Here is a 23,303-nt window from a genome sequence, read left to right as displayed (position 1 = left end):
GAGATTGATTGATCTTCTATCTAGTTCACTTACCAAATGGCTAAACAGCCAGAGCTGGGTCAGGCCCACACCAGGAGCCTGGACCTCCTTCTGCATTGTGCATCCCTCTTCCTTTGATGTAAAAGATCCCAAGTGCTTGGGGGACCATCTTCCATCGCCTTTCTAGGAGCATTAGCAGGAAACTGGATCAGAAGAGCAGCTTCCAGGATTTGAACTGGCCCGAAGAATATTTAATGTTAGAAGGATTCTTACAGGGGACAGAATGAGTTTCAACTTAATTTTTTTTAGTGCTCATCTGCAAATTCATTGCTAAAAAATGTAAGAATATAAATGTATTAGCTTTCACAGGTTCTACAGTGCTATTTTTCACAGTATAATAGATAGAAATTTTGTCCTGACTAGTAAACTGTTTTACTTGCTTGTTATCAGGTAATTTGAAATCTTTATGGGAAAAACTGTAAGTCAGTCATTCCTAAAGTGCCTTTAAAAATCTTCAAGTATGTCTAACAATATGTCTTTGTCACTTATCTTAAGTAACATAGGAAAAAGTTATTTTCTTTAAAAACCATTGTTCCTAATTCTGCTTTTTGCCTCGCTTTGTGTTGTTGTAGGAAAGGGGACTACCACAGGTATCTGGCCGAGTTTGCCACAGGAAATGACAGGAAGGAGGCTGCAGAGAACAGCCTAGTGGCTTATAAAGCTGCTAGTGATATTGCAATGACAGAACTTCCACCCACGCATCCCATTCGTTTAGGACTCGCTCTCAATTTTTCTGTATTCTACTATGAAATCCTTAATTCCCCTGACCGTGCCTGCAGGTAAGTCATGAAAGAGAACAGAAAATTTAAGGTTTATTTATTTGAAGGAATTACACAGAGAGAGTTCACTCCCCAAATGGTCGCAACGGCTGGAGCTGTGCCAGTGATAAGCCAGGAGCTTGTTCTGGGTCTCCCACCTGGGAGTCTTTGGGCCATCTTCCACTGCTTTCCCAGGCCACAGCAGAGAGCTGGATCGGAAGTGGAGCAGCTGGGACTCGAACGGGCACCCATATGGGATGCCGGCACTGCAGGCAGTGGCTTTACCTGTTACGCCACCGTGCCGGCCTTGAGAACAGAACTTCTGAGTGCAGACGTGAGAAAGGTACAAAGGAAGATAGGATTGCCTTTTTGGATTTGTCTATACAATATTGAAAATGCTTTGAATAGTAATAAAGGTAGGCCCATCTCAACCCACTGGTATACGCATTAGGATAATTACATTTATGGGAAGTTGTTATTGGTAAATTGAAAATTTTATCTGACATGTGGAACTTCGTCCACATTTCCCACATGGGTGGCAAGGGCCCAAGCACTTAGGCCATCCTCTGCTGCCTTGCTAAACCCATTACCAGGGAGCTGGATTGGAAGTGAAACATCTAGGACTTGTAACACTAAGTGTACAGTTTAGTGACATTAAGTATGTCCACAGTATTTTGTAACTCACCACTCTTAATTCAAAATTTTTTTTGTTCCAGCCACCCCAAATAGATTGTAACTTACCAGTTCTTCATTTTGCCCTTCTACCAGCCCCTGGTAACTTCTATTACTTTCTATGAATTTGTCTCATTTAGGTATCTCACATAAGTGGAGTAATAATAGTGCTTATCCTTTTTTGTCTGCCTCATTTAACAGTTTCAAGGTTCATGGCTGAATGACTTTGGTTGGTAGTTGAATTTGTTTCCACCGTTTGCCCTGTTGTGAATATGCTGCCATGCACATTTTGTGCTAAGTATCTGAGGCCCTGTTTTAAACTTCACCTAGGAGTAGAATTACAGGGACTTGATAATTCTTTTTGAGTAATCAGCCCAACTGTTTTCTACAAGGATTGTGCCATTTTACCTTCTGTCAGCAATGAGTGCATGAAGGTTCCATTTTCACCAACACCTGTTTAAAAAAAAAAAGTAAAAGATCGATTCATTTATTAGAAAAGCAGAGTTATATCTGAGAAGAGACAGGGAGATACTCCATCTGCTAATTCACCCCCACCCCCCACCCCCAATGGCCGTAAGGGCAAGTAATGAGCTAAGCTGAAGCCAGGAACTTCTTCCAGGCCTCCCATATGGGTGCAGGGGCCCAAGCACTTGGCCATCCCTCTATTGCTTTCCCAGACACATTAGCAGGTTGCTGTAACAGAAGTGGAGCAACCGCCAGGACTTTAAACCGGTGTACACTGAATGTTGACATTGCAGGCGGGGTTTAACACACAGTCTTGAAGTGCCAGTCCCTAATCTATCAGTTTAACAATAAATATTATAGCAGCAAATGAAACTGTTGAAAAGATTGGAGAAAGTGGACTAGTAGATGGAATGTTCTACAAAAGGAGAGGTGAATATAAACTGGATTCAGTTCAATGCAACCTAATATTATTTAATTTGAAGTAGCTATAGTTAATAATGATTGAGTCTTTTTGATTGTCCAGTCTTGCTGACACACACCCGATTCCAGCTTACCTTCATGCCTTATCTGAAGTTTGTACGATTAGTTCAAGTTTTACTTCTTCATTATTTGCTCTTGGGTTCCTGCGCAATCTTTTCTAGAATAGCACTACATTCCTAACTTCAGTCCTCCATCCCTAGATGTTTAAGTTCATTGGGGACTTGGATGGTCTTTTGTTTCCTTGTTACTGATACCATTATTTGGTATGCGTAGCTTTCAGTAAATATGGCTGCTTTATTTAATTTGTATTCAATGGCTTATATGATCAAACATCCCTGAATTCTGTTTGGCCTTTTTTTGGCCCCAAAGCTAACTGTTGACTTGGTTTACGATGGAATTTGGCATATGCTGTTAGGTCTCATAATAAGTAGTGCTTCAAATGTTTTTATTCCCAGTTAATTTTCTCCAGTTAGATCTACACTCTGTAGGGGAAAATTGCTAACTCACATAATTTTTAGTTCTGTTTTTATGATATAATTATTTAAATACTTCCAGGTTGGCGAAAGCAGCTTTTGATGATGCAATTGCAGAACTGGATACGCTGAGTGAAGAAAGCTATAAGGACTCTACACTTATCATGCAGTTGTTACGTGATAATCTGACACTATGGACTTCAGACATGCAGGGGGATGGTAAGCAAATGCTGAAGTTAAACATGCTTTCAGTTAGAATCTAGTCAGACCCACATCCTGACCTCTAAAATGTCAAATTTTAAATAGCTGTTTTTGCAGAAGAAATGTTACCAAAGTGCAAATTCTCCATTTGGGCTATAAAATTATAAGGCAAAGGAGATTTTATGTTTAATATCCAAAGACTCCAAAACTGTAATGTTAAAATTCTTACTTAACACTGTTCTAGAGAATAGTTCATCCAGTAATTGCATTTAAAATGGGATGTTATCAGTAGATATTTAATTTTTCTTTGTGGAACTCTTCCTTGAGAAGGAACTACTTTTACCCTCTTGGAGGCTACAGTGACGTGGAATATTCTGAGGTCCTCATTTGAGATTTCTGGTGCAGTCCAGTGTTTGGAGAGGTTTTTAGTTGGAGATGGGTTGCTACTTGACAAAATTGGTGATTTTTGGAGATTAAAAATCAATGACAGATTTAGGTGTCTACATTTAAAATAAACATTAAACAATTTTTGTCCAAAGCTGATCATTTGAAGGAAGTGGACAGGAGGACAAACCTAAGTATGAATTGACCACTATGATACAGTTTTACCAAGTTGGGTGGGTGGGGGTTGTAGGTTCTTGGTGAAAAAGTTGTTTGTCAGTTTTAGCTATAGGCTTTTCAGAATGTTACCCAAACTGAATTGTATATTGCATTTTCTAAGGCTAGCTTTTGTTGGTTAAACCAGAAATTTTTTTAAAAAAATTTGTTTACTTCAAAGAGGTAGACCTTCATTGCTGGGATAGCCACAACATCTGGGGCCAGGAGCTTCCTCCAAGTCTCCCATGTAGGTGCAGGGGCCATCCTCCGCTGCTTATCAGGGAGCTGGATCAGAAGTGGAGCAGCTAGAGCTCAAACTGGTACTCATGAGATGCTGACACTGCAGGTGGCAGCTTACCCGCTTTGCCACAGTGGCAGCCTCAAATTTTTATTTGAAAGAGGGGAATGATTGAGCTTCTGTCTGCAGATTCACTCTTCATATGCCAGCATTAGCCAGGACTGGGCCAGTCTGAAGCTAGGAACTGTGATCTCTAGTACTTGAGCCATTATTTGTTGCCTCCCAGGGTGTGCATCATCGGAAAGCTGAATTAGAAGCAGAGGTGGGACTTGATCCCAAGGCAGGGTTGTTGTTGTTGTTGTTTTTTTTTTTTTTTTTTTTTTTTTTTGACAGGCAGAGTTAGAAAGGTCTTCCTTCCGTTGGTTCACCCCTCAAATGGCTGCTACGGCCGGCTGTGCCGATCCAAAGCCAGGAGCTTCCTCCTGGTCTCCCATGCAGGTGCAGGGGCTAAGGACTTGGGCCATCCTCCACTGCCATGGCAGTCTTGACAGGAACACAGGTGTCCTGAGCAGTGACTTAATCCACTGCACTACCCTACCTGTTGCAGGGATGCTGTCTTCCACCTGCTGGTTCACGCCCCAGATGGCTGCAGCAGCCAATGCTGGGCCAGGCTGAAGCCAAGAGCTTCATCTGGGTCTCTTACATGGGCGCAGAGGCCTAAACACTTGGGCCATCTTCCACTTTCCCATACTAGTGGGGAGCTGGATCAGAAGTGGAACAGCTGGGTTCACAAACCAGCAGAGATGGTGATCCTAGCTGCTGTGCCAGTCCTGGAGTTTTTCTGTGCCTTTACAGATAACTCTCAGAGTGGGTATTAAGGTATGTATGTTGTCAGACCCTCCGCTCTGGAATTGAGTCATGTTTATGGCTGATTTTAGATTATGGTTACAAGTGTGAGAATTAGGTGACAGCTTTTTTCCCACTAGCATTGATTCAGGATTGGCACAAGACCCATGGCACACATGACTTAGGTAACAGACTTCTGTGCAGTTCTTTTCTACACAGCTATCAACTGCTGAGGCTCAAAAGCACTGTACCATTTCTCAACAGGTTCCTTTTAACTTGAAAATTCTATTAATGACTTTTGAGAAAAATGTTAAACTGCTGTGGACTCTTCACAAGTCCCTCTCAGTTCTAATCTCATAAGGGTAGCATGTGGAGGGTTTGATAAGTAGTGGTTGTGTGTGTGTGTGGTTTTTTTTTTTTTTTTTTTTTTTGATCATTATTAGAGCAACAGGGACAGATCTTCCATCTGTTTCATCTCCCAGATAACCACAGTTGGGCCAGGTTGAAACCAGTAACTCCAGCCTGGTCTCGTTTTCCAGGGACCCAATCGTCTGCTTTCCCAGGGGTATTAACAGGGAACTGTGTTGGAAGTAGAGCAGCTGGGACTCAAACCAGCACTCCAGAATGTGATGCCAGCATCATCAGTGCTGGCTCAAATGGAACATTGTTTTGGTGAAGTTTTTTAGTCACTTTTGTTATTCAGGTAATCTGTTGACAAATTCACAGATATGTACAGGTACTAAGAAATTTTCATTCCTTGAAGAAGTTAATATAATAAATTGAGTTTTTTTGCTTACATTTAGTGAGATAACAGTCATGGAATTGGGAGCTTTCCAGGATGTTACTTGTATTAAGTTTAAAGATCAAATTATTTTGGTACTGGCTAATTAAAGTAGTATATTTCAAAAGGAAAGATTCACTTTGAAGCGTTTTGTAACTATAGAGTATGTTAATGTCTATTGGAATCACTGCATTTTTCTCATCAAGTGATTTCAGTCCTTTTACCTCACTCCAAAATCTAGAACAATAGCCAAGAATGCCCCCAGTACGTACCTGTCAAGAGGAATTTGTTCCATCCTCTTTAAGAGTCAAAGGAAGGCTTGGTCTGATGATTTTGTGTGTGTGTGTGTGTGTGTGATGTTTATACAAAGTTAACAAGACCATATATATATATATCACTAATGTTTTCCTGTCTTGCTCTTATTTTTCTTACAATGTTACTTTCATGTGATTGTTCTCCTTCACTCTCTCCTTTGCAATATAGATTCCTAAAGGAAAATTCAACTCTTCCTTTCCTAAAACTGTTTTGTAAGTCATTATCATAGCACAGTGAATTCTGCTTTTAGTTTTTGATTCTTCACTAATCATGCCTGCATATTATCAGTTGCTTAAACAGTTATGGCCTGCTACCCCTGGTTGGGTGTGACTCCTGATATTTTTTATGCCAGAATTACTTGGAGCTTTTGGAAAATCTAATGGTTGCTTACGAGTGAATTCAAGTGTGTTCTAGTGTTGTATGTATGTTAACTATATTTTCGTGGTGTGTTGCTGTTAAGAGTGAAGTTCTCTGTGTTGTAAAGTTTGCAAACATTGGTCTTTGGATACCAACTGAGTGTCCATTAGTTCTTTCCTCAATAAATGGTTGTCTTTGCATATGTCTTAATTTTTACAGAGTCACTTAAAAACAGACTAAAAGGAGGTCTTTTAAAGGCACAGGGGAGGGAGAATTTTTTTCCATCCTCAGGGTCAGTCAACGAATGGCTGCAACAGCCAGTACTGGGCCAGGCCAGGAACTCCATCCTGGTTTCTCACATGGGTGGCGAGGGCCCATGTACTTGGGCTATCCTCTGCTGACTTCCCAGCACAAGTGGAGCATCCAGGGATTTGGAAGGGCACTCCAGTATGGGATGCCAGCATATTGTAAGCAGGCTGTTAACCTGCTGTACTGCAACACTGGCCCCCTAGAGTCACATTAATTTCAGACATTTTTGTCACAAGGGATTTTAAAGTGATTAAAAGTGTTATTTAACGATAATCAAATTGAGGTCCTTAAAACTATAAAAGCTATTATTCTCCGTGTAAGATCTTCACATTTGCAGGCAGGCAGTCTTAGCACATTGCCTGTGATTGTCAGGCTGATTTTCCACTTACTGATAGGAAACTAGTAGCTAGGAATTTTAAGTGATTATAAGTACGAAAGAATAACTTTTGAGCCTGCATGCTTCCTTATTATGGCTGACTTTTTAAAGGCATAGTAATAGGTAGGTGACCCTCCAGGGAAGAGGCTGGCTTTCTATCGCATGTCATCATAGCGCAGTTGAGATCCCACAGGCTATCTTGTTCAAGAGGAAAAGAGAAATAGCATGAGAACTGGTCCAAATGCCCTTCTTTAATAACCTCAGGGGATCTGGTTTACTTTGCGCATGCTGTTTCACTCCTGGTTAAAGTTCGATGTGACCTGACCAGTGTACAAAATGTAAAATACTCATTTACCACAGAATTACACCCCCTCCCAAAAAAAAGGAAAAATACTACTTTGGAGTATTTTTCCACTTGGTCCACATTATGTTGAAGCCTAATATTGAGCTTGTGGGTAAAGTAGATTGGAGGGGGAGGCGAAAACACACTTGATTGAAGGTGAGGTTATTGAGAAAGAGTATTTTGACCTGATACAAAAGCTTGAAAACCATTTTAAGAAAAGCGTTACTTTGGCTGTCTAAAGAGCTTCTGTAGCATAAACACAGTGAGTTTTACTGTGCCTCAGTTTCTTTCATTCTGATTGGCCACATCAGTTCTGCGGTCCAGCAGCTCTTTCTGGCTTAGGCGTCTCAGGTGTCAAGAATGGTAGAAGTCCTTTGCCTGTCTGTGTTTAATACCAGTTAAAGCAAATTTAGTGAGTCTTTATGCTTGGAGTGACAACCATGTGACTGCTAATTACCTGTCTGTGTGCTTTACAGGTGAAGAGCAGAATAAAGAAGCGCTGCAGGATGTGGAAGATGAAAATCAGTGAGACATAAAAGCCAACGAGAAACCAGCTCTGACCGCCCCACCCCTCCCCATCCCACCCCTTGGAAATTCCCCATTGTCACTGAGAACCACCAAATCTGACTTTTACATTTGGTCTCAGAATTTAGGTTCCTGCCCCCCCCCTTCCCCCCTTTTTTTTAAACAGTTTTCAAAAGTTCTTAAAGGCAAGAGTGAATTTCTGTGGATTTTACTGGTCCCAGCTTTTAGGTTCTTTAAGACACTAACAGGACTGCGTAGAGGCCTTTTCAGCATTACTGTATTGTCTCCGTGCCAGATGTGGGGAGGTCACCCTTAGAAATGGAAATTACACGTGAAAGTCACTAGACTTCTAGGTAATGCAGCTGAGAGGTTAAGCACACAATAGAGGCATATGTGGGATCATTTTTCCTTTTCCTACTTGTTTAAATCGGCTTTATACCAATGTTTAAAGTTAATTGGATGTTAGCTTGAGGTGGTTAAAGATTGTTTGGGAGAGTTTGTTGTAATGGTTTTGCTGTAAAAGTGTTTCAAACTCTGCTGAAGTGTTGCTGACAAGCATGGTGCTGGTAACAGTTCAACAATCCGTGGCTGCTCATTCTTGCCTACTTTTCTCTCCCTCTGAAGCAGGTTAGCATTGAAGGTGGTATGGAAAAGCCTGCATGCGTGTTCAATTCTTTGTTTCTTCTCCTTTCCTCTCCCCTGCCCCCCCTTCCCTCCTTCGCTCGCTCAACCTCTTTTGTTCAGTATGTGTAACTTGAAGCTAATTTGTACTACTGGATATCTGACTGGAGCCACAGATACAGAATCTGTATTGTTCTTACTGAAACACAGCATGGAATTAACATTAAACTTAAATAAAACAAACCTAAATTAAAAATGCCAAATATTATCACGCCTCCATCCTTTATAGTTCTAAAATAAAATCTCAAGTCCAAATGCATTGGCAGTATTGTTTGCCTGAATATGAGGGACCCCGCCCCCCTTTTCTTCAGTAAATCATTCAGCCTTTCTCAAAGGTGTATGTTTTATCATTTGGATATGAAGAACACTAATCTCAATTGATTACACGTCCTGCCTTCCAGACCAGATAGCAACATATTTATTTAAATCATTGAAGTACTACATGCATATTTAACACAAGTATAACTGTGGGTCGCTTTATAGCATGGGGCTCTGTGTTGTACAGTAACATAAGGCATCAAGTGGGTCATAATCATCCTTTGTAGGCCAAGGTACGACTACACACTGCTTGCCTGCAACGGGCAGAAGCAGAGGAGCATAATTAAACCTTGTCTCAGTGACAGGTGCCATCATGAAGACAGTGGCACCGCAGTCCCGCTGCCCAGGAGCATCTCGGTGCAGTGTCGTCTCCAGGTAGTTCAGGTATCTGTATGTCACTTTATGGAGGGCATTTAGATTTGAGTAGTGATAAACACTTGATATATCAAAAGTCAGTGTACTAGTTTTAGACAAGTAGTTTCTAGCCCTGCTGTTCTGATTGGTTCCACAGTGAATATCCTTGCAATGGTTTCTGCCAGATACTTGCATGTGTATTTGTAAGATACAGTTCTAGATTGACATATGCCAGGAAATACACATTTTTCAGTGAGTAAATGCTTGTTATAGTTGAGTCTTTCCTAAAAAAAAGGGATTGACACTACATGTATATTCCAGGTTAAGCTCTTAGCACAAAGACTTAGCAAGTTAACGGCCTAGTAGTATCTGGGTAGTGTGTAGCTCAAGCATGTGTCAACAAGTAGAATAAGTCAGGTTTTGTGAGTTGCTGTTTCATGTGATAGCTGAAGACCATTACATACAATTCACCCTGTCCACATGGAGCAACCTCCAAGAGGTTTTCAGGGTGATGGGGATCTGTTGCCATTATAAGGTGGACAGATAACCTGCTGCATTTAAAGCGTAAATGAAGGAATTTATAGCACTACATTTCTTAAACCACTCATCGGATGCAGGGTTCTGTGGGCCGTAAACCACACTGAAACTAGTGCCCGAATGCAGGAGTTTGAAGAGTTCATATAAAAAGAGCCATGTTTTTACTTAACAGTCTGGCTTGTGGAGGTTTATGTGAATTTGCTTTTGAAAGAATTCTTTAGTTGGCCTTGTAGATTTAACAGTCAAGCCACAAGGATTCCTTGACCTTTTTCAAAAAGGAGCAATCATAAGTAGAAGCAGTGAAGGTAATGTGGAAGGGTAGAAGTGATGGGTGTGGGTTTTTAGATCTGGAAGATAATGGAGACTAGAAAGCTAGCTTAGCCCCGTGGGGATAGCACCATGCCCAACGCCAACATCTGGGGGCTGGAAGAGAGTAAGTCATATGCCCAGGCACTGGCAAAAACCTTTCAGGATCAACTACCTTCAGTGGAAACTTTACAACTAAAATGCAGTTGATTTGTCTTGAAAAATGTTCTTAGCCTGAGGGTGTTTTCTTAAACATTAGGAACAACAACAAAGGGGTCTGTACCAGTACTTGTGTTCTGGGGTGGATGACCAGAAAGAATATTTGCAAATTGACATTTTGTTGCATGCAGGAGAATGAGGACGAACTTTTAGTTCCGTCAGCGAAAGGAGAAATAGTGGAACAAACATCTGGCTTTGCTCCTGCCCCAGATGCCAACCTAAGACACTACTGATGCTAGAGCAGAGGCTGCTGCTGACACCTGGGGATAAAGACCTATTACGTGTTGACAGCTGTCGCTGCTTCGCCAAGAACTCTGGTAGATAACGAGTCATTAAAGGAACTTGTGAGCATCTTTGAAGGAAGTGGTGATGTCCACATCCAGCCTGGCTCAGGAAAATGAAGTCCTTTCATAATTGATACTTGGCACTAACAAATACTGTCTTATCAAAACATGTTTTGTTGAAGTACTAATGTGATATGTGATCATCTACAGTTACATCTTAATACCTGTGAGGACAATGTTTTACAACTGATAAAACTTTTTTGATAGGCAGAGTTAGAAAGGTCTTTTGGTTCACCCCCGCAAATGGCCACTACGGCGGGCACGCTGTGCCCATCCAAAGCCAGGAGCCAGGTGCTTCTGGTCTCCCATGGGGTGCAGTGCCCAAGCACCTGGGCCATCCTCCCCTGCTTTCCCCGGGCCACAGCAGAGCTAGACTGGAAGAGGAGCAACCGGGACTAGACCCCAGGGTGCCGGTGCCACTAGGCGGAGGATTAGCCTAGTGAGCCATGGTGCCAGCTGATAAGGGTGTTTTCAACACTTAGGAACACCCTAATTTGGAAGTACAGGTGTGCATTTGTCTATGTAACAAGTCTTCCAATTTAAAAGTTTACTTGGCTAAGTTAGAGCCTCCATCCATATACATGACCACTGACCTGTCAAGTTGCCTCAGTGTTAGAGACCCTTAGGGTCAAACTTGCATGTAGCACTTTCGGAAGTATCTCTGAAACAGGCCTGGTGCTGTCGGTTAGCGCTGCGGGGAGGATCCTAGTTCCCTGTGCTAGGCTGTAGACACTGGGCTGCTGTGTATAAGGGAGGGTCAGGACATTTTCTGTGCGAGTCCCTTTGTGGCATTGGTGTCTCACAGTGGAAGTAATTGCACAACTTGGGCAACTCCTGTCAAGCTGTCATTTACCAGTTTGCAGTCCTGCAACACCTAGCACTACCTTGGCACACGTTTCTGTCTCTTCTCGCTTGTTTGCAGGCCTCCCACAAAGACCTTTTCTCTGCCCTGTTGTTTTGGTGTGGTAGGTTTGGGTAAGGCTTATTTCAGTGCCTAAGTTTTCCTTCCAATAATAGCACATTTGTTGCTATGGTAACAGGCCACAATAAATACCAAACAACATTTATTCTCGATTTCAGGAATGAATCGCCTTTTAAAAATCTTTTAAAACTTGATCCTGTTACTAAGGAGACACAAATCAAAACGAGATGCCTATTTCATCTGCTGTAGTCTGCAGAGAGACTATGGTGAGGGCATGGGAAAGCGTTCTTACATGTACATGGTTCATGTGTGACCTACAGACAGATGTTTTCATGAAGGAACACACTGGGCAGCACTCCTACCAAGAAACAGGTGCTCACACCTCTACCCCTCCCCTCGTTACCTTCTCTCCCCAAAAGGAGACTAGCATTTTGTCACCAGCAGTTTGCCCGATTTTGAACTTGAGCGGCATTTTTTCTCTTGTCACCATCACGCGTGTGGGATTAATCCATGTCCATAGTAAGTTTCCATGGGTATATGGTGCATGTTGTATTAGTGTAGGTGGGTGTTGGGTTGCTGCAAGTGTTAAACATATTGTGGACATGTGTTTTGGTATACACACATGCATTTATGTTGTATGTATCTAAGAAGTGTAGCATACCACATTGCACACTTACATGTGTGTGTAGAGACACACACCTCTAGGGTCAGGGGGGATGCCTATGTTCAGCTTTGGAAGATACCACAAGAAATCTTCCAAGTGGTCACACCATTCTAAAGCTGCACTAGCAGCAGAGGAGCGCTCCAGCCGCCCCTCACCGGCATCTGGCACAGTCCACCCGAGTTCCGCCATTTCGGCGACTGGAAGTGGATTTAAATCAGGACTGCATTTCCCCGCTGAAGGATGTTCCAGCACCTCAATACACTACACAGTCGGGTGGCCTCTTGTTCAGTGCCTGCCTGTGCCTGCATTTCTGCTGGGTTGTCATTTTCTTAGTTGTAGGCGATATCACCTAGGTAATGTGTGTGTCTGAGCGGTATTAGAGTTACTACGGCCTTTTCTAACTCTGTCCTGCTTTTACACTGGGCTCTCTCCCCATGAACACAGGGCCTTCATTGCTCCAGTTTATCCACTGTTTTCCTTGGAGTGGTAAAGTGACTGTGTGTCTTATTTGTGAAATGATTGCCTGCCCCAAGGTCGTGAATCACTTTCTAGAAACCGTGAGTTACTTGTCATATTTAAGCCCAGAGGCATGTGGGATGTGTTTGTGTGTGCTGTCAGGGAGATGTTAGTATTTCTGCCTGTGGTCATCAGATGCCCTAGTGTGACACTGACTCCTCCTCGGGGCAGTGCCACTCAGATAAAGAATAATTCAGCATCTGCTACTCCAGGTTTGTTGTTTTTCAAGACTATTTGTTATTATTCATTCTTGCATTTTCCACACATAGTTGAATAGTTGCTCACTTTCAGTAACAACAGCAACAATGGAAACCTGGGATTTTTATGAAGATTTCATGACATCTAAGGCATGGCGGGGAGAAGTCACATCCCTGACACAATCATATCCATGAATACAGCACATCCATTTATTTAGATCTTTACTATAATTTTCATAGCTTTTATACAACCTTTTGCTGTTGGATTTCACTTCTAAGTATTTGATTTTTCTGATGTTAAAGCACTTGATTTTCACATTCAAAACAATGTTAAAGATATATTGATGATTGTACATTGACCTTAAATTCAGTGACCTTATTAAAGATTAGAACAACAGTTTGAGGTTGCCTCTGAGGGAGTTTTTGTAGAGGATTACCCTTTGCATGTGCTTCTAAGTATTTACAAAATTCATTCATTTCAGCAAGTCAGGCGTAACCTGAACGCTCAGCCGTGGCACATCCTAACCGTGTGCTGTGCTGCTGTTTCAAGGGGCGAAGCCGGCCCTCTGCCAGCCTAGAAAGGCGGCTGCACAGAGTGTCAGATGAGAACGTGCGTAGTCTGTCACGTGCAAAACAGAAACCCATGCACACGGTGTGTGCGTGTCCATCCTTAGACTCCTGCAGGGTACAGCTTTTCATTGAAAAAACCAAGTGCTTCAGTGAGGCCTGACATTCAGCACTCACGTACGTACGCAGTCCCCACCGCGGTCGAGCGAGCTTGTCTTTCCCCCCGAGAGCTGCCTTGTCATGCTTTGTACTTCCCTCCATTTTGTTCCCCTCTCTTCCTCCTCCCTCTGTCCCTGGAGCAGCCACTAATGTGCTGTTATTTTGCTTTAGTTTGCATTGTTCAGCATTTTGTATAAGTGGGATCAAATACTTACTCCCTTTTGGGAAAGTCTGTCTGGCTTAGCTCAGGGTCATGTTCCGTGATCCACCCACGTGTGTGTGACGTCCCAGTTCCCCGGCTGCTGAGAATCACTCCATTGTGTGATGCACAGTTCGTTTATTCCCCTGTTGATGGACATTGGGTTTATTTCTAGTGTTTGTCCATTACAAATAAAGCTGTGAAATATTTGTGTACAAGTCTGATATGGACCTGTTTTTTTGTCTGCAGATTAAGAAGTTGAATGTTTGGATAGTATGGTCAGCGTACATTTAGGATTGTAAGACACTGTCAGGGTGGGATCAAGTCCTGTGCCCGCATCTGATCCAGCTCCCTGCTGCTGGGCCTTCTGCTGCTGCTTTTTGATGCCAAGTGCTTGGGTCCTTGCACTCAGGAGGGAGACCCAGAGAGTTCTGGGTCCCTGACTGCTGTAGTATTTGGGGAGTGAACCAGCTGATGGCATCAACCAGTCTGTCTGCCTTTAAAATAATAAAGCTTAGGCCGGCGCCGCGGCTCACTAGGATAATCCTCCGCCTTGCGGTGCCGGCACACCGGGTTCTAGTCCCGGTCGGGGTGCCGGATTCTGTCCCGGTTGCTCCTCTTCCAGGCCAGCTCTCTGCTGTGGCCAGGGAGTGCAGTGGAGGATGGCCCAGGTGCTTGGGCCCTGCACCCCATGGGAGACCAGAAGTACCTGGCTCCTGCCATCGGATCAGCGCGGTGCGCCGGCCGCAGCGGCCATTGGAGGGTGAACCAACGGCAAAGGAAGACCTTTCTCTCTCTCTCACTGTCCACTCTGCCTGTCAAAAAAAAAAATAAAAAATAAAAATTAAAAAAAATAATAATAAAGCTTGCGGGTCTGGTGTTGTAGCACAGTGAGTTAAGCTGCTGCCTGTGACCCCAGTATCCCATGTGGGTGGGTACTGGTTTGCCTCACTGCTGAACCAGCTCCCTGCCAATGTCCCCAGGAAAACAGCAGTGCATGGTCCAAGTGCGGGGGCTCCTGCACCCACGTGGGAGACCCAGAGGATGCTCCTGGCTCCCGGCTCCAACCTGGCCCACCCTATTTGTAGCAATTTGGGGAGTGAACCAGTGGGTGGACGCTCTCTCTCCCCTCTTGAACTCTGCCTTTCAAACACATCTTGAGAAAATAACTGCTTAAAAATAGAAACTGGCTGGCGCCGCAGCTCACTAGGCTAATCCTCCACCTAGTGGCGCCGGCACACTGGGTTCTAGTCCCGGTCGGGGCACTGGTTCTGTCCTGGTTGCCCCTCTTCCAGGCCAGCTCTCTGCTGTGGCCAGGGAGTGCAGTGGAGGATGGCCCAAGTCCTTGGGCCCTGCACCCCATGGGAGACCAGGAGAAGTACCTGGCTCCTGGCTTCGGATCAGCGCGGTGCGCTGGCTGCAGCGCGCCAGCCATTGGAGAGTGAACCAACGGCAAAGGAAGACCTTTCTCTCTCTCTCTCTCTCTCTCTCTCTCTCACTGTCCACTCTGTAAAAAAAAAAACAAAAACAAAAACAAAACAAAAAAAAACACGGAAACTGTTGAACCTGTACAAAGCGGGGCCAGTTTACGTTTGCTCAGCAGTGGGCGGGAGTGCCGTTTCTCCACATCCTCCGGCGGCTGGCTCAGCCGAGCGTCACGTCCTGCTGTTCTAACAGGCGTGCGGTGGAATCTGTGCTTGTGCGCAGCACCCTTAGGTGTGCCATTTGCCACCTGTGTATCTTGTCAGGAGCAGTCTAGTAGTTGAGTTCTGACTGGTGAATGAGGGGTATCGTTTTCAATCATTTACCTTGTTCATTTCAGCAGTATCTGCAATGTTCACGCCACAGGTCTCACGTATTTCATCATGCTGGAGTTGCCACTGGGGATGCCCGTATTCCACACTGAGCGCCTGGTTCAACTCCTGGATACTGTTTCCCGTCCAGCTCCCCGCCGTTGCAGACCCTGGACGGCAGCAGGTAGTGGCTCACGACTGAGTCTGCCTCCTGTGGGAGACCCAGAGGGTCCGAGTCCTTGGCTGTTCCAGGCACCTGCTGGTTCACCCTCCAATGCCTGGAACAGCTGGGGCTGGACTGGTGTTGAAGGTGGAGACGCCCACCGCTGAGCCACCACCCCTGCCTCTCAGGAGCCACATTAGCAGGAGCGTGGAGCCGACCAGGAATCCAACCTGGGCGTTCCCATCAGAAACCAAGTTCATAACCACTCACCTAAGGGCCTGGCCCTAAAGGCTTATTTTTGTGTTTTAATTCTGATGGTTCACACTAATATAGGAATGTATTTTTTTATTTTCATTTTATTTGGAAGATGGACAAAGACTTTAACTCCCCCAGCACTCATGACAGCTGGGGCTGGGCCAGAGCCAGGAGTAGGGCACTCCATCCAGTCCTCTGTGGGTGGCAGGGACCCACGTACTTAAGCCGTCACCTGCTGCCTCGCAGGGTGCACACTAGCAGGAAGCTGCAATGGGAAGTGGAGCTGAGACTCAAATGCAGGCCCTCCAGTATAGGATGTGGCTTCCTACCTAGCGGGCCAAATGCCCGCTACGGTTTATTTCTGTGCATTGTTCTTTTAGAAGTTTTTAAAATATTTTATTTATTTGAAAGGCAGACTTACAGAGAAGCAGAGGCAGACAGATCTTTCATCTGCTGGTTCACTCCCCAGATGGCCGCAATGGTCAGAGCTGGGCCAATACAAAGCTACGAGCTTCGGCCAGTGCCGCGGCTCACTACGCTAATCCTCTGCCTGCGGCGCTGGCACCCCGGGTTCTAGTCCCAGTTGGGGTGCCGGTTCTGTCCCGGTTGCTCCTCTTCCAGGCCAGCTCTCTGTTGTGGCCCGGGAGTGCAGTGGAGGATGGCCCATGTCCTTGGGCCCTGTACCCACATGGGAGACCGGGAGGAAGCACCTGGCTCCTGGCTTCAGATCAGTGCAGTGCGCCATTTGGGGAGTGAACCAATGGAAGGAAGACCTTTTTTTTTTTTTTTTTTTTTTGACAGGCAGAGTGGACAGTGAGAGAGAGAGAGACAGAGAGAAAGGTCTTCCTTTGCCGTTGGTTCACCCTCCAATGGCCGCCGCGGCCAGTGTGCTGCGGCCGGCGCACCACGCTGATCCGATGGCAGGAGCCAGGAGCCAGGTGCTTTTCCTGGTCTCCCATGGGGTGCAGGGCCCAAGCACCTGGGCCATCCTCCACTGCACTCCCGGGCCACAGCAGAGGGCTGGCCTGGAAGAGGGGCAACCGGGACAGAATCCGGCACCCCGACCGGGACTAGAACCCGCCGGTGTGCCAGCGCTGCTAGGCGGAGGATTAGCCTAGTGAGCCGCGGCGCCGGCTGGAAGACCTTTATTTCTAACTCTGCCTGTCAAAAAAAAAAAAAAAAAAAAAAAAAAAAAAAGCAGAGTTAGAGATCAATGTTACATCTGCAGGATTCCTCCCCAAATGGCTACTTCTTCCTGTTCTGCCGTGGGGAGGTGGGGCGGGGGAGAGGCCCAAGCACTTGGGCCATATTCTCTGCTTTCCCAGGTGCATTTGCAGGGAGCTGGATGAAAAATAGAGCAGCCAGAACATGAATCGGCACCCAAATGGGATGCCGGCACCACAGGCACCCATTATACCACAGCACCAATCCCTGGATTGTATTTTTTTTTAAAGATGTTATTTGAGAGGCAGAGTTAGAGACAGGAGATGTAGAGACAGAGAGGTCTTCTAGCGTTTGGTTCACTCCCCAAATGGCCACAACAGCTGGAGCAGGGCCGATCCAAAGCCAGGATCCAGGAGCTTCTTCCAGGTCTCCCATGTGAGTGCAGGGGCCCAAGGACTTGGGCCATCTTCCACTGCTTTCCCAGGCCATTAGCAGGGAGCTGGATTGGAAGCGGAGCAGCCGGGACTGGAGCCAGTGCCCATAGCCAGGTGGAGCCAGGTGCCAGCACTGCAGATTGTATTTTTTCCTTTAATGAGTCTCTCCCGTCCACTTGGGCACCTAAGTGTGACTGCTGTCCCTGTGGCTGTGTCAGGGTCTCCAGCGCACAGCCCTGTTGTGGTCCACCTGCGGGTGACTGGCAACAAGATACCTCAGTTTCCCCTTTCACACTAGGCCATGTGGTCAAGCATTTTATTTGTACCACATGTGTGGTAAACCCCTCAATACTCATTTTTTTATAATAAAAAGTCATTTAGTAAGATTATACGAGGCATAAAACAGTCTCACACATTCACCTGAGGGATCCCCTGTCTGTAGATGCAGACTGCCATCCGGCATCATTGTCCTTCTTCCTAAACAACTTTTTTTTTTTTTTAAATGATTTATTTGCAAGGCAGAGTGACAGAGAAGGAGAGATCTGCCATCCACTAGTGTAGTCCCTGAACAGCCACAGTAGCCCGGGTTGGGCCCAGCCGAAGCCAGGATCCTGGAACTCTGGGGTCCCACGCGGGTGCAGGGGTCTAGGCACGTGGGCCATCCTCTGCTGCTTTCCCAGGTGTGTTCGTAGGGAGCCGGATCAGCAGTGGGGCAGCCGGGACCCGAGCTTGTCCTGCATGCCCGGGAAGTTTTGCCTGGGTGCCAGACTGTTGGGTGTGGGGTATCTCTCTTCACCTCTCAATCGTCCCGAGCTTTCTCTGGGCCACGGTCAAACTACTTGGAAATCCTTTGATCTGTCTGGGTTTTGCTTTTATCACTTGTTAGGCAAGTCTGGAGTAGTGCTCAGTTAAAGCCAGTGTTCCCCACTACAGAGCCAAGATCTTTCTACCCAAAATCCCTTGGGGGTGATTTGGGGGGGGGGCAGATCTTGAAATTTTTGTATTTCCTCTGGCCACAGAGAGGAGCTGCTGTTCCCGACCTGCATGAACGCTGGCCCGGCCCTTCTCGCGTTTCCAGGCCACCTCACTCTCAGGCACACGTCGGCTGGGGGCCCCTCTGCTCTTCCACCTCGGGTTGCCCTGCTCTCCTGTGCCCTGGCCCAGCAGCCCTGCCAGCAGGACCCTGGGAGCCTGGCACACATGGGGCTCCTGCTCTGCCCTTGGTCGTCCGAGTGCGGCACAGCCCTGCACTCGGCCTGCAGCTCGGTCCTCTCAGGCCAGAGGGTCAACGTGATCCCCGTCATTCTAGCTTGGACAGGAGCGGACTCCAGAGGCCTGCCGCCCCAGCTGCTCACTGTGAGCATTAAACAAGTGGCCGCGCCCGCTACACTCCGGGAAGGGGGACGTCCCAGACAGCCTCTCTCCAGGGAGCGCCTCAGCTGGGCTCTGGACTCTGTGGCAGAACCCACCTCTCTGCTCCTGAATGCAGGCCCAGGGCAGGGACAGACCCCGGCCGTCTCATGGTGCGTAACCAGTGGCCCGGCACTGCTGCCTGCTCCATTTCAGTGAAGAAATTGCCCTCCCAAATAAAGATCCCTTAAGGGGCCGGGTAAAGCTGCCACCTGCAGTGCCAGCAGCCCACGTGGGCTTGGCTGCTCCACTTCCGATCCAGCTCCCTGCTAATGCGCCTGGGAAAGCAGCGAAAGATGGCCCAAGTGCTTGGGCCCCTGCACCCACGTGGGAGACACACATGAAGCTTCTGGGTCCTGGCTTTGGCCTGGCCCAGACCCGGCTGTGGCTGCCATTTGGGGCGTGACCCAGCGGGTGGAAGCTCTGTCTGTGTCTCCCCGTCGGCCCCTCTGCCTGCCTCTCCGTAACTCCATCTTTCAATAAATAAATGTTTAAAGGAAAAAAAAAATGATAGAAGTTCCAACAGGCTTGAAGGTAACTCACTAGAAGTGACCCAATCCTAAGGTGACAGATGGACAGAATGGACCCTGGGACACGTGTGGGGTGGAGGGAGCATCACAAGGTCCAATGGGTGCGCACGTGGAATTCCACAAGGAGGCGGCGCGTACAGCTTCGAGGTAGGACAGTTCCCTCACGTTTCGTGGAGGACACATCGACAACGACGCCCATGGAAAACGAAGCCCAGTGAGTAGAACACCAGCACCTCGGCCATCCTATGCCCAGACTGAAACCCGAAGGCAGGAACACGTCGGGAAAGCAGCCTGCACACACGCCGGCGAGCCGCTCTCGGGCAGTGCAACTCGCGTTACCCACTTTTCCAGTCTTACTTACTAAAAAGCTAAGTACCTGAAAGGCACCAAGGTACAGAAACCGCACGTCTGGTTCACTTCCCCAGATGCCTCCAATACCCAGGGCTGTGCCAGGCTAAAACCTGCTGAGGAGCCAGGAAGTCGATCCGGGTCTCCCACTGGGCAGCAGAGCCCCAAGCACTCGGGCCATCTTCTGCCGATTTCCCAGGCGCACTAGCAAGGAGCTGGATTGGAAGTGGAGCAGCCGGGACTCAAACCAGTGCCTGTGTGGGATGTTGGTGTCACAGGCAGTGGCTTAAACCTGCTATGCTATAACACCGATTCCTTGTTGCAAAATTTTAAAATATATGTATTTATTATTTCAAAAAAAAAGCTCTATTTGCTTGAAAGGCAGAGTTACATGGGGAGAGGGAGAATTATCTTTCGTCCTCTGGTTCACTCCTCAAATGGCTGCAAGAGCCAGGGCCGGGCCAGGCCGAAGCCAGGAGCCAGGAGCCGCAATCAGTGTCCCACGTGGGTGGCGGGGGCTCGGCACTGAGTTCCCAGGTGCGTTCGCAGGGAGCCGGGCTGGAAGCCGCGGTGCAGGACTCTGGGATGTGGGATGTGGGGGTCCCAGGCTCCGGCTGAACCTGCTACGCCACAGCACTGGCCTTTTCCAAGTTCACCTCTTCACTCTTCCCCACAGCTCTGATGTGACACGTACGGCCACTTAGCGTGAGTACAGTAACTAAGATGGAGAGCTCACCGGGGTTCCGCAGCAGGTGTGAGCGGGAAGAGACGCACGGGGAACCCGAGGACGCCGAGATGACCTGCGCACAGAGCAGCAGGAGGAACGCAAACAGAGCCCGGCTGCCCCAGGACGCGACGCCGCCGTACGTCTGGCGTTTCCCGGGTGCCACAGAATGAGAAGACAAAGGGGAAGAGAAACTCGCAATAAAAAAATGACCCAAACGTCCCAAATCCGAGGGGAAAGAAAGATAGGGATTTACGTATACAAGCAGCTCAGTGACTACAAACAGGATGAGTCCCAACAGGCTCTGAAAGGGCGAGAAGAAATCGCGTGCGTGGACCCTCCATTGCAAGAGCAGCCACTTCCGCCTCAGAAGGTAGCGTGGCGACACGGCTAGAATCCAGAGGGGGAAAGCCCACCCACGAAAGGCAAGAGCTGCCCTTCAAGAATGATGAGACGGGGCCGGCGCTGGGGCATAGCAGGCAAAGCTTGGCCTGTGACACCAGCATCGCTTATGGGCACTGGTTCAAGTCCTGGCTGCTCCACTTGCTATCCAGTTCCCTGCTAATGGCCTGAGAAAGCAGTGGAAGAAGGCCCAAGTGCTTGAGCCCCTGCCACCCGTGTAGGAGACTCTGTTGAAGCTCCTAGCACCCGTCTCCTGGCTTTGGCTTTGGCTTAGCCCCAGTGTTGTGGCTGAGTGAATCAGCAGATGGAAGACCTGTCTCTCATTCATTCTCCCTGTGTATTTCTGCCTTTCATAGTAAGAAAAATAAATACTGATGGGGACAGGCTGGGTTAGTATTGTGCACAGGGGGTTACACCATTGCTGGAGACGCCCGCATCCCTTGCCTCTGATCCAGTTTCCTGCTGACGTGTGCTCTGGGAGGCAGTGGAGCATCGATGGCTCCAGTGCATGGGCCCCTGCCACCCCGTGGGACCTGGATGGAGTTCCTGCCTCCTGGCTTTGTTACGGAACAGCCTGGGCCATTGCAGGCATTTGGGAGATGAAACAGAAGATGAAGCTCTCGGTCTTTGTTATTCTTCCTTTCAGATAACTGGGGCTGGCGCTGACTGTGGCACCGTAGGTTAAGCAGCCCTCTGCAGCACCAGCAACCCCTATGGGCGCTGGTTTGAGTCCTGGCCACTCTGCTTCTGATCCAGCTCCCTGCTAATGTCCTAGGAAAGCAGTGGAGAGTGGTCCAAGTGCTTGGGGTCCTGCCTCCCACGTTGGAGACCTGGATGAAGCTTTGGCTTGGCACAGCTCAGGCAGTTGTGGCCAACTGGGGAGTGAACAAGCGTATCGAAGACCTCTGTCTTTTCTCCAAATAAATAAATCTTTAAAAAAAGACAGAAGTGACATTTCCAGACAAAGGAAACAGGATTCATAACCAGCAGGCCCGCCCTACAAGAAGAGGTCCATGGAGACTTCAGGCTGAAATGAAAGGGCATCAGACAGGAATTCAGACAAAAGCAACTATAAAGAACACTGGCAAAGATACCCTCACGGGTAAATAGACCACCACCAGTGTTATGTACCGGGCACGTGGTGTTTCAGAATTTTCATTTTATACGCAGGAGAGACAGTGCACCATTTCCCACCTGCTGGTTCGCTCCCTAACCGCCTGCAGCAGCCAGGACTGGGTCAGGCTGGAGGCAGGAGTCTAACTCCGTGTGTGCTCCCCATGGGGGTGGCGGGGCGCCCAGCACTACAGCCATCGCGGCGGACTCCCGGGGCACGTGCTAGCAGGAAGCCAGAACGGCATCAGACCTCAACCCAGGCGCTGCGGTCTCCGAGCTGCACCTTAGCCACTGGTTTTGACCTGAATGGCTCCGTCAGGGTCTCCCACAGTGGTGGCAGGGCTCGACCACTGCCCGAGCCATCATCCGCTGCCGCCCAGATGCCTCAGCAGAGGCCTGGATTGGAAGCAGAGCGCCCAAGACACGGCCCAGCACTCTGAAAGGGGACATGGCCTCCCAAGCAGCAGCTTTGCCCGCTCTGCCACGATACTGGCCCCCCCGCCAAGGTGCGGCTTTGAGCCTCCTCCCTAGATCATTTAGCTAGTCAAGTGCACAGAGCAGAAGCTGGAAATACAGTAGTGAGCAGACAGTATGTACACGTGTGACCTGTGGCAGGAAACGGAGGAGGGACACAGGTGTTTAGGAGCAGAATGTTTGTCTACAGTTGGAAGCAATATTACTCACACCAGGTTGTTACCAGTTCATGATGTTAACTGTAATACTCAAGGTAACCACTAGAAAAAGAACATACAGAAGGGTTTGGCACTGTGGTGGGCTAACTTAGTGGGCTAAGCCTCTGCCTGTGGCTCCAGCATCCCATATGGGCACCAGTTCGAGTCCCGGCTGCTCCTCTTCCGATCCAGCTCTCTGCTGTGGTCTAGGAAGGTAGTGGAAGATGACCCAAGTGCTTGGGCCCCTGCACCCATGTGGGAGACCCATAAGACACTCCTGGCTTTAGATTGGCTCAGCCCCAGCTGTTGCAGCCGTTTGGGGAGTGAACCAGTGGATGGAAGACCTGTCTCTACTTCTCTCTGCAGCTCTTTCAAATAAATAAATCTTTAAAAATTACACACACACATACACACACACACAGAAGATGAGGGAATAAAAATATGAAAAAAAGTAATAGTAGAAATGAAAAAAAAGATTTAAGACAGAAAAGAGATGAAGTACATCGTTATCAATAATCACATTAAATGTCAATGTGGT

General features: G+C 47.4%; 2 protein-coding genes across 6 annotated transcripts in view; one reads left to right on the top strand and one right to left on the bottom strand.

Annotated features, from left to right (window-relative positions):
- LOC100358813 (14-3-3 protein epsilon) overlaps positions 1-8,659 on the top strand; it is a 112,658-nt gene extending 103,999 nt beyond the window's left edge. For 2 of the 4 annotated variants that reach the window (XM_051824563.2, XM_070061174.1), the window contains 4 exons: positions 612-818; positions 2,970-3,106; positions 6,034-6,077; positions 7,727-8,659. In XM_051824563.2, coding sequence (XP_051680523.1) covers positions 612-818; positions 2,970-3,106; positions 6,034-6,041 — 352 coding nt within the window. In that variant the 3' untranslated portion in view covers positions 6,042-6,077; positions 7,727-8,659. The remainder of the gene's footprint in view (positions 1-611; positions 819-2,969; positions 3,107-6,033; positions 6,078-7,726) is intronic. The other 2 variants (XM_051824562.2, XM_002718890.5) reach the window with 1 other exon arrangement.
- The window catches only part of DOC2B (double C2 domain beta), a 49,228-nt gene continuing 33,999 nt past the window's right edge, over positions 8,075-23,303 (bottom strand). For both annotated transcript variants that reach the window (XM_070061173.1, XM_051824566.2), the window contains 2 exons: positions 15,567-15,762; positions 8,075-14,573 (listed from right to left, as the gene is read on the bottom strand). The gene's annotated coding sequence lies outside the window, so the exon portion shown is untranslated. The remainder of the gene's footprint in view (positions 14,574-15,566; positions 15,763-23,303) is intronic.

This window comes from Oryctolagus cuniculus, chromosome 17 (assembly GCF_964237555.1).
Source record: "Oryctolagus cuniculus chromosome 17, mOryCun1.1, whole genome shotgun sequence".
NCBI classification, from domain to species: domain Eukaryota; kingdom Metazoa; phylum Chordata; class Mammalia; order Lagomorpha; family Leporidae; genus Oryctolagus; species Oryctolagus cuniculus.
The sequence above is the reverse complement of the archived record's forward strand: the minus strand, read 5'-3'. Positions and strand labels throughout refer to the sequence as shown.